Here is an 11,924-nt window from a genome sequence, read left to right on the forward strand (position 1 = left end):
CTTCCCAACATACACACCGTATGTTGGTGCCAGAAGTAGGTAGAGTACTCAAACATTTATGTTTTATGTTTTAAGAGTAGAACTACTACAACAAATTTTACTCAAGTGGAAGTAAAAAGTAGCAATTTGAAAAACTATGTAAGTAAGAATAAAAGGTATTTGGTATGAAGGCTAAAGTACTTGAGTAAACGTGTGTGTCTGTGTCCACTGCACTTTTGGTTAAAGCATGCTGGTTCTTCATTCAGTGACATAAGTCCAGGTGAGTGGAGTAGCCAGAAGTTTTACTCAGGAGTATCGATCCTTCATGATATTACTCCAGCAGAAAAAAAAAGTTAAAGAAGTAAATGTAACTAGTTGCTACTCATAGTCCTTTTTAATAACCACACATTAAACCTAAAAGCTGAAAACAAAGCAGTGCGTCTACACACAAACACTTGATCAACCCAGATCAAGTCTTTGGTCAATAAAAATCCGTACTTTCTAAACACTAACGGTATCATCCATCACAAAGATTACAGTCCAGAGTTTTGAGTGATTCACTGACAGATTTTTGCTGAACGCTGTTGCCGAGTTACTTGCTGCCTCTGCTCTGACTTCCACATACAAGTTTCTTTTGGCTCCGACTATGCCTCCATGACACAATCAGTTACATCAACCCCTGACTTCCTCGAAACACTGAGCAGGTAGTGGGGTGAGCCACTGCGGCATTGATCAGAATACAAGAATTCAACGTGAGCTGGAGCAAAGGAAAGAAGCTTTGTCTGAAGGCATCAGCTCAACACAAACTTAGCTGATGGAGGTCAAGGGAAGCGGCTTCCTAGCCCCCTCCTCAAATAAATACAAAGCATAAGTTCACAGCAGTAAGGTGCTACATAACATCCATAAGTATTTGAAGCTGGAAATGTGATGATAACGGAACTGCACGACAATCTGACTGAACTGGAAAGCGACAGAGGATCCCTCTGCTTCTGGGAATGATGCGATATTAGCACAAGCATCCATCTTCCGATGTGCTCACAGAAAAGTGAGGCACTGGCATTCATTCCAAATGTCAACGCTCCAGATTTCTAAACACGTTTAATGAGAGGAGATGATTCCGTACACACACACCAACAAATCAAACATACTTGGGAGTGAGAGAAGACAGGAAAAGCATTAAGCTCAGTAAGACCTGCTAGCTTGCGATGCTGACCCTCTGTGCTAAAATGGTAGATCCCACATTTCTCCCCATGCAGTCTACCACCAGCAACCATGGAGGCAAAAACATCCACACACACGAAAAAAAAAAAAACAACAGAGAAAACAAAGGAGAGATGGAGGAAATCTAGCAATTTCCTTCTTCCCTCAACCATCTTCCCTTAAAGAAGACATGCTCATGCTGTTGAATACAAAAACACAGAGAGATGGGAGGATGATGGTAATACTTACATGATGACTCTGTGCCGAACATGGCTGGGCCAGGAGCTGTGATGGAAAGATAGGAGGAGGTGGAGGAGGAGGAGAAGGAGGAAAGAGGAGAGAGAAGGGGTCGGGATTGGGTGGAGGGTGGGGGTGGGGAGGGTGAAAGGAAGAGAGAGAGAGAGAGATGGGGTTGATGAGCAGGCAGCTACACAGCGGGGGTCATCAAAGCAACACAATGCAGCCAGCCGGCCGTCGCTGCCTCCCAGACGGCCAGATGCCCCGGCACGGCTATCCGTTAAAAAACCCTCCACTCAGATCACGGACGTTCAGCAAGTCCAACCGCCAACTACGAGAGCTTTTCAGGACAACTGTTCCTCAAAGCAGAAAAAAAAAAAAATCACTTAAAAAAATAAAAAAATCAACAGAAGTCCTTTGCAGTGATAGAAAAGCGTTCCCATCCAAACCAGGAGTACGGGGAGGTTGTGGCTAGCTACTGCATCTCTCTGCTTTCTGCAGTCTGTATCCTCCTTTTCATCTTCTTCACTCTGTCACTCCCTCACTTCTCATCCCACTGTAGAATCCACTAATGAAGACAGAGAGAGAGGGGGGGAAGGAAAAAGCAAGGGGGGTTGACAAACTAAAAATCTGGAGAGGAACTGCTATTGCTGCAGCTGCTATAAGACAATAGCCATACACGAACGGAGTGACATCAGGATGGGGAGGGGGGGAGAGCTGTAAAAAGACAACTGACGACTGCTACTGGACAGAGAGGGAGGGAGGAGGGGAGAAAATGAAAAAGGGAGGACCTACGAAGAAATGAGGACCTGAGAGGAAAGGTGTGAAAGAAAGACGAGTGATTTAGCGTTCCTTCCATCAATGGAAGCAAGAGCAACAAAGGGGACTATGGGAAGGTCTGTTGGCCATATCGGTTGGGTACTGGACATTTTTGACTTTACTTACTAGTACTAACACAACACACACAAATATACAATTTGTCGCTTGATAAGACTTAACTGGTGAAGCTAAAAATCCAGGATTCAGGAAGAGGCCTTATCAGAAACTCTTTGGTGGAGGAGTTCAGGCAACAAAAAGAGGAGGGAAGGGCCCAGCATGCAAAGGCCCAAGTCAAACTGTTGGCCCAACAGGGTTTCCACTGAAGCCCCATGGTAGAGGCGCTACTGAAGACCACCAGCGGCCCACCAAGTTTCTGTGTTAAAAAAAATACTAAAAGTTACAAAAATTTGGAGGTGCATGTGCAGCAGGCGTCATAATTTGGAAATAATAGCCTCACAGTATTATTTTCAAATTACCATGAGGAGGTGTAGAGAAGGCACAATTGGTGCACACACTCTTGCACTCAGTTCAGTGGGTCAACTATAAACCTAGCTTAAACCATCCTCACTGTCACTGTTGCATAATAAAACCTTATTTAAAATAAACAACACTTAGCCCAATAGGGGGAATGTCCTTACATTCCCCCTATTATCACAGTAATAATTGTGATAAACGATGTTGTTTTGAGATCATTTTCAAGTAATAAGTTGATAATGGCATAAGCTTTAATTTAGTAAGAACTCTATTTATTGGAAATAAAAAACACAATCGAGACCATAAGAAAATTAATTGTGATGTCTGTAAACAATATTTCCATTCAAAAAATACCAATTATCAGAATGGAAATAATTGAGCTCATTTTAATTTATTAAAAGATTAGTTACTTATTGCGACAGGCTCAAGTCAGGTCTATTTTTTTTTTCTTTGAGGAATAATTATTCATTTTACTCCAATTGCTGTTGGGACAGTCCAGTTTTTAATTTATCCAAAAATAGAAAAAGAAGTGTTTGTTTAATTTTTTTAAATCAGACATCTTTGGTTAGAGCATCTCTATGAAGTTCAATGCTCAAACTCTACATCAATGCATCTCATCTAGTTCAGGCTTTCCCACGCCTTTACAGACAAACTGAAACTTAATTGCTTGTGGTGAAACCACTGAATATAACTGCTGGGTTTTTTTCTTTTTGGTTTTTCATTGATGCCTGAATAAAAACTGTATTTGAATTAGCTTATTTGAATTAATGATGCACCTGTGCAGCAGTAGGACAAGCTGATCCGGTGCAGTGGTGAGATGTACAACAGCCTGCTAAATAAATAGACGTTCACTGGGAGGGTGTTTTCCAGGCCCCGACTGTGAATGAGTTAAAGTATTCAGATTAGCTCAGCTGCTGAAGACAGAAGCATGTGTGGATGGAGGTTTCAGCTCTTTTGTCACTTACACCCTCCTGCTCGTTCTCTCTTCATGTCTTTGTCCTTCAGGAACAAACTGGAGACCCCTCATGTATTCTTGCTGCACATCTGATGTTCCATTTTAGTTTTCAGTATAAAGTAGTCCACTTTTTTAATTTTATTTTTATGTCCACTGTGTGTCAAGCAGCCCATTGTAACATTTGGAACATGAAGTTGAAAACAGTGATTATCTTGTTCCAATGAAACATAGCTGTGGGTGGGATTTATGGCAGCAAGTGAACAAATTGTTCCTGAGGCAGAAACACAAAGCGCATCACGTTAGACATTATATAGAAGTGGAAATGATACCAGCTAAACTTAATGCATGTACTAAACTAAAGAGAATCATTTATAATAAGAATATTATGATTTTTTTTTATCTTTGTATTGGACGTTGAGAATTTTCCAGTTTGAGAAAGCCACAGCTGTAAGATACTGTGAAGAAACTGAGATTTGATTTGATAAATAGATCATCTGTGATTCTAATCAACAAATCAAAAGTTTATTCACTCATCACCAATGTACAAAAACATTGTTTTGTAACACTTCATCTACATGAGAGAAAGGGAGCAGGAAGAAGAAAAACCTTATAAAAACCTGCCCCTTTCTCAATAATTACAAAATAAATATTTTTCTTTTCATGGATGCATATATAAAATTAAGAATATAATTTACAAACAATATATCATTCTTCCCAATGTTGACTCAAAAGTGTGCAAGATTTAGTCATTTTTACTTTTGAAATCATACCTCCTTCTGCTTTTTCTGTCACTTGAACATAAGACAAAAATGGGTTTACTTCCTGTATTAAGGCTTATCAGAGTTTTTAAAAGTTAAAACTTGAAAACCCATACACTTCCATCGTTCTAAAGATCTAAACTCCATCCAATAAGATTCTTGAAATGTGTTGGATGAACAGAGGCTATTGGAAGGAGTGTACTGCAAGAAATACAAAGTCAGCCGTTGGAAATATGAACAGTCAGGAAAAATTAGGCTTTTATCACTGTTCTCTTTTCAAAGTGTTTTAAAAAAATATTCGGTACTTTAAAAAAAAAAAAACGTAATCGTGTCTGCTAGTGACTTCCTATTAAGACATAACCCGGCTAACTTAGCTTGTATTAGCTTGTACTAACTTCTCAGGCCCAAAATATTGCTTTTTAAAAAAAAATTACTAATATTACAAATAATTGCATTATATGCATTATATCTATAATAACAAGTAGGCCTGTCACAATAATCAATAAATGAATTAATTGTATGATAAATGAAAACGTCAATAATTTCCATTAGCATGATTTATTTATCTTTTTTTCTTTCTTTCTACCAAAAATTGGATGATAAAAGTCGTCAGTCTGGTGCTTTGGTCTCAACTAAACCTTTTTTTTAAGGTCAACTTTGCGTACAAATACTTCAAAATTCATTTTATTTGTTGTTTGGTTTATTTAGTTTGGATATTTAAAATGTCTTCCAGTTCCAGTGTTAAATGTTCATTAGAATGTCAAGTTGACTGATCTTTTAGAATATGTTCTTGGATTATTATTTTACTATTATATAATTATCATTATATTACTAAAGAATGGTCTCAAAATCTCAAAATGAAATGATTGTTTATCGCAATAACTTCTGGAACAATTTATCGTCCAGCAAAATTTATTATCATGACAGGACTAATAACAAGTGATGATCCAATGAGGGGTAATTTTAATGCTTATCAGTAGAGTCCCAGTCCTTAATGTCAAGAAAAATCAGTGGCATAGAAAACTCAGACATGAAAACTCAGCAGCTTTAAATTGTTATATTTGATCAGTGTTATATTTAATTTACTCGCTGATGGCCCTTAGGATGCTGCAGTCTGTATTTGGATGGCAACAAATGTTCTCTTCTTATTGTAGTTTTTGTAGATCAGCTGTAACAAGATGGCCAACACAGGTTAACTATGTTAGGAGGGAAACTAGAATTTTCTCACCGTGCAGCAAATAAATTAGAAATATATTTCATTTGACGAATACAGTTACGGTCCTCAACAACGTAAACCCCAAATAATAAGTAGTCTAACCAGCTATTTGAAAAATATACTTATTTTCATCCAGGTTAGCGGATATAATCCAAAAGAATATTAAATGAATCAAAGACACTAATTTGCATCAAAATTGATAACCTCCAAACACAGCATTGCTTGGAGGTAACGTCCCAATGAGGCAGGCTGACAGGAAAAAAAGCAATGCTGGAGGATGAAACATGCTAGCTGCAGTATCGCTAAAAGATAACGCTAAGAGACTAGCCGTGTTTCTATCTATATTTCTGGACGTTTGTCATCAAGTCCTTGGTAGAAAGAGGGAGAAAAGAGAAAAACAAAAAACCGTAAATAATTCAAAAGGGAATTATTGAGTTTGCTTTAATTTATTACGTGATTAATTGATTTAATGATTTACTGCTTATTGCGACAGGTCTAAAAGCAACCCCTCTTTCTAAAGCAAGGATGTTTCAAAATACACACAGGCTTTGCTTAGTGGTGACTGGGCCTTTTTTCATTTCTAACAATCAGGATGTAAATCCTTAAAAACTGTAAGTGCTGCCACGTGAATGAGGCTAAAAAAGAAAAGCCACAATGCGCACCTTAAATTAATGTATTACAAAGAGCAGCTTTCCTCTCCTTTTTCCTCCGTAGGACAGCATTCAGGAGTATTTCATCCCTGAACAATGTACCCCTCACCCTGCCCCCACTTCCATCATAAAGTACCACCCCGAAAAAGCATCCTTCACTGGTTGCTAGGCAACTAAAAATAAGCAGGAGAGGAGCCTGGCCATCCTTCTGCGAGAGGAAATATGAGAAGGTGACGGACAGTTTTATTATTGGAGGCCTGACCAGGAACCTGCAGGACGGACTAGAATATTGCCACAACAGCTGATCAGTAAAGAGATCAGAGATCCATGCAGTACAGGGCTCAATACTGTAAAGTTAGCAACATTGACTCTGTTTTACTTATCAGATTCTTGGTCCTGTTAAGGACCAATTATCATTTACAAAGAGATGCTTGCTGAGAAAAAGCATGATGGAGGAAGAGAACAGTTGTCCATTATATTCCTGGTATAGTGAGTTGTATTTTTGAAGTAATATCAAAAATAGTTATAACTATATAAAGTCACTAAGTTGGATGAAACAATGGTGTGACTACTGTTAACGCACCCATGTAGATGTAACCTGGTTGGTGGTTAGCAACCTTAATGGCAGAGCAAAAGGAGGCTATAGCTGACCTTTGTCAACTTTGGCCTTTGTCAAAGTTGACCTTTGTGGAGTTACATAATATCGGCTTCACATGAAAGTATCTGCTGAACTCCTAATGCGCTACATATGTTTACTGCCTAAGTAGTATAGTGCCTATAATTTCAAAAATAACCTGAGATTATTTTTTAGGCTACTAATACAATCAATGGTCCTTAATGTTGGAGTACAGTGGCAGGTGCTTGGTCATATGTGCACTATCACAGTGACAAATATCAATATTATTGATGTCTTTGTGCTTTGGTCTGTTGCCATCAATCAGCATTGAAGTGCAATGGTGCGATTGCTGGTCAGAGAGATTTGAATTTTCCACAATGCAACCTGATGGATGACTTGGTTTTATCTTAAGCCAAAATTTGAAACTGCTAAGTAAAAGAAAGAAGAAAAAACTGCACTTACAATAAAACTACAGTAAGTAAATAATGTAAGGGTCAAACTAAGTAAAGCAATCCAGTAGAGTTGCAGGAGTACAGTAAAAGTGTAGAGTAATTAAAAAGAAACATATCAGTAAACTATTACTGATATTAAAAAATCCTGGTTGTAATAAATGAATAAAAGAACACGCCTGAAGAGCGTTTGAAACACGCTGCGTCTGTTATCCGACAGATTCTTGTTCATTTCATGACAGAGTTTGCATTGATTCAAATATTTGCAGGCAGTCAAATACTAACTGCATTTAAATGCAGGCCACTGGAAATACCATCCATTAAACCGTGTTTGTATGCAAAGCAGGGAGAAAGGACGCGGATGGGAAATAGCCACCTGCCTCTGAACGCAGGCGGCAGCCTCTCATGACAGCCACATCCCAACTGCTGACTTACAAATTCAGAAAGGCTTTTACATAATAAATGATTAGCTGCCACTAAATATAAATGTTAAATAAAGAATCACTTTAAGTCCATAGAATTATTAAATGTTTCAAACAATGAATGAGAAAACAGGTCTAGTAAGAAGTTAGGTTTTATCCACCAGGATAGATGTTTTACATCCAGTCTCTCTCCAGTCTGAAGAATGTGGTGGGAAAACAATGTAAGTAATTAATAATTTACTACTTTAATAAACCATGGTAATTGTCTCTTTTGTGTAATTGAAAATTAAAGTGTAATTAATTTGACTGATGCTAAAAATTCTAATATCCGAAATGTAAATAATGCATTTGCTTCTTTAAATTTCCAGTCAGTGGGGAAAAACAAAGAGTTTATCCTTTAAAACTTGTTTTTAGAGATTATGAAAATGAATTTTTTTGTACATTAAATTTCTCCATAACTTATAAATGTAATGCACCATTACTATTTCTATGTAAAATCTAAAAGCTAATCTTGTCCCGTCCCACACACCTTTAACTCAACACTGCTAGGTTGAGGTGTATATCCAAAACTGATCCATTTAACAAAATAAATAGTCATAAGTTCACCTTATTTAAAATAAAACTGGTCAGATTAAGTGAGATGAATTTTGAATCATAATTTTAGTTCAGCATCAGAGGGTTCTTCAGGTAACCCTTAGCAACCTCAAGTGTTTGCTAGCTTCACAAGCTTTCACAAACTCTGTGGGTCACAGCCAGCTGTGACGGCGTCAGTGTTAGCTTTGAAGAATCCTGTGTGGGTGATTCAAAAAAATGTGCAAAAAAAATGGAAGAAATGATGAGAGCTCAGGCATGTGGCCGTCCTCAGTAGATATGAATGGAGACGGGAAGAGACTTGTGCCTGGACCAAGCTGTGCAGGTACAGTAGAGCAGGCATTTCTCGCTGAGATCACATTACCAGCACGCTGCTGCTGCTGCTCAGCTTCTAAATAAAGACTTGTGACCAGTCTGCTCTGGATTTGCGGTGAACCAGGGATGTGGCTGGGTGTGTTGCGTCACCGAGCTCACTCGGAAAATCCTTGATGGTTGTTCAGAAAAAAAAAATCAGCTAATCCAGGAGATTTACTAGCTGGTAAGAAAGAAAAATGTATTTATACAGTAGTCACAAAAGTGCTTGTTAGTGGAATTTTAGACAATTGCTTCTGATTGTTTGTAACCCAAAAAAAAGGTGTTTACTTTATGTCTTCACGTTCATGTGAGCCTCAATGTGTTTTCACCCTGGTGGAAGTAAAGGAGGAACCACAGAAGGTAAAGATGAGACTCCTCTATGTTCAAGGTTGGGTCTGCCCAATGAAGCGTTACAATGCCGAGTCAGAAACCAGGGTTCCCAGGCTCCTGCTGAGGAACTTCGTGATTAGTACATAGTGACTCTCTGTCTAGTTACAGCAAACCAGACTCATCACATACTGGACATGTTTGCTTGTTGTTCTGTCTCTTGCAAGAAGGAATAAAGAGCTGCTTTGAGTGAAAATCCCTGATCTCTGCTTGGTAACCAATTGTGACGGTTTGTTAGGGGAAACTACTTTGTCTTCATTTTCAGTGTTCCGCAGGAACAATTTATCACCTAAACTCTCTGGCTGTGTGATATATATATTATTATTATAAAAAGTACTAAAAATATTTACTCAGCAGACAAAAAATATCCCAGTTTAAATGAAACATTTGTGGGATTAGATAAAGTCCTAAACATTGTCAAGGGGAATCCCACGCAGTTCCACTTCTGATAAACCAGCAAAAGGGAAGAAACAACCAGAAACAATGTCACAGAGGAAAGGGAAGTGAGAGAAGGCTATCAGTTGGATTCTTCTGATTGGCTCAATTCAAGGTGTCTATCAGAGTCTGCCATTCACATAGCACAAAGGTAAATACTGCAGTCATGTTTCAGCAGATTTAATTGTGATTTTAATTCATCCTCACTGTGTTAAACTGATGAAGCTTAAATCTTTGCTACTGATTAGAGCTAAATGATTGTTTTCTGAGTTTCAGTGTAGACCTAAAAACAATCACATCAACTATTAGTCCAATATGAACAGGCAAAAGCACAAAACTTATTGAAAAGACAAAAATCAATTCAAAACTCCATTATGGACCCATGAGATAATTAAGCACACATAATTTTAACAGATTTTTTATTTTCTTTAGCTTCTCATATTTTTTTTAATGATCTGAAAATCATGAATCCCTAAAAAGTCCACTTATGTTTTAACACACTCTAAGAGTCATACAGGCTTCTTTTAGTTGCTTTATCTGAATTGTTCTTTTTCGAGGATGGAACAATCAATCGTACAACAAGCCTCTGAGAATTCCTGAATCGAGAGTTGGGTAAATAAGGTATAATTGTGGATCATCAAATAACATATTTGAATGTCATTAATACACCGATGGCAGCTTTCTGACTATCTAGTTATCTGTGCACCCCTAGAGTAATCCTCCAATATTTAAGTTGAATGTCCTTCACTAAGTCACCCTATGCTTTATTCTTTTTTTTTAGCCTTTTAAGAATTTCTGATGAAAACCTTCTCATATAAAATTAAGATTTAAATAAATGATTTTCGTTCAACCAACAAGTTTTTTTTAGTAGTGAAACAGGTACTTCTCAAAAATAGTAAAACTATGTAAACGAGGTATCAGGTTTGAAGAAAGAAAATATCTGTCTTTAATTAACATTTACTAGGTGATGTCATGTTGAAAATAATTTATACCCTTTCTAAATAAGTTTGGGCTCTTCCACGGATCTGTTTCAGAAAACAGCAGAAGAAACACCATTATCCCTTCAGGAAGTGTCAAGGTTAAGTGCAGACAGCGAGCGCCACATTTTACCTCTTACAAAAACCGAAATTGTTCATGATTTCAAGTCAACAATTCGTTCACTCACACAAAGAGAATTCAACACCGCGGGAAGTCAATTTGTGCTTGCGGGCTGTCCTGCTCCAGCCAGCTGGCTTTCTAAAGGAACACATTCTTCCATGCTCAGCACACGGTCACAGGAGAGCCATCTCCGGCTGCTGTGACAGCAAGGCGACCAGTCATGCCAACGCTGGAACCAGCACTTCCAGATAAAACCCGACCAGTCCACAGAGGACAAGAGGTGGAAAAGCTGGAATCTTTATTCTGACGTGCGCTTCATTTAAGCTACTTGAACGTGAGTTCATTCCTTTTCAAAAGAGGAAACGGACAGGTGGACGAAATAATAAGTCAACTTTTGACAGTGAACAGAGTGTTGCCCTGAAACATGACGGGGACCATTTAAAACAATACACAGCTCTGCTGCCTGGAGCTTGCTAACAGTACCGGACAAGAAAGAGAGTTTATACTGGAAACTTCCCCCGTATGCAATCCACCTTTTTGCGCTCGTGAGAAAATATAATTTTTACCTGGCTAATAAGACGCCCCTCACCTTACCCGGCTAGCTAACAGCTAATATCAATTCCCTCCTGTTTGGAAAGCGTAAAAACTTACACTAAAGCGAGGAAAAACGAAGGGAATGGCTCTGATAGGACAGACATTAGAATAGCAGCGTGTGAGAGCTAACCTTAATTCGTGAGAGTGGGAAAGCCGGTGAATTCCTTATTCGGACTTAGCATTTCTCCCAGCGTAACTCCAACATGTGTCTAAACTGTGTGTATACGTGTCTGCAAAGTGAGCTACACTGCTAACGTCAGCTAACAGTTACCAGACAGCCGCGGGGCTCTCACATTGATCCAATAGCGCCCACTGCCTCAAGATGTCGCTATTTTACAGTTGTTGTTGTTGTTGTTGTTGTTTTATTTATTTATTTATTTATTTATTTATTATTTCTTTAAAAGGTCACTTTGGACTCGCTTTTTGAATTTTATATTCCTGCATTTTCTTTCCTTTAAAAATTCCAGATCTAAATATTTTAAAAATATATATTGTCACCTCAAAATAATGACCTATGCCATATTTAGCTAAATATGCTAAGATTCCTTTGCCAAAATCACCACCTCCTTCTTGCCAACAGATGATTTAGGCCAGAATAAAATCACTTTTGATTTATTATTTTAGGAAGGTGACAGTTTAAAAACTGAACATTGTAGATAAATGACACACTTATATTCATTTAGGATTACT

General features: G+C 38.0%; 1 protein-coding gene across 6 annotated transcripts in view; it reads right to left on the minus strand.

Moving 5' to 3' along the window:
• Positions 1-11,531, minus strand: part of LOC103149397 (suppressor of tumorigenicity 7 protein homolog) — a 39,698-nt gene extending 28,167 nt beyond the window's left edge. For 2 of the 6 annotated variants that reach the window (XM_016679883.1, XM_016679881.1), the window contains exon 1: positions 1,429-2,110. In XM_016679883.1, coding sequence (XP_016535369.1) covers positions 1,429-1,450 — 22 coding nt within the window. In that variant the 5' untranslated portion in view covers positions 1,451-2,110. Of the gene's footprint in view, positions 1-1,428; positions 2,111-11,364 lie in introns of those variants that run through there. The other 4 variants (XM_016679885.1, XM_016679884.1, XM_016679882.1 and 1 more) reach the window with 3 other exon arrangements.
• Positions 11,532-11,924: the final 393 nt, after the last annotated feature.

Source organism: Poecilia formosa, unplaced genomic scaffold (assembly GCF_000485575.1).
Source record: "Poecilia formosa unplaced genomic scaffold, Poecilia_formosa-5.1.2 Scaffold224, whole genome shotgun sequence".
Lineage (NCBI taxonomy): Eukaryota > Metazoa > Chordata > Actinopteri > Cyprinodontiformes > Poeciliidae > Poecilia > Poecilia formosa.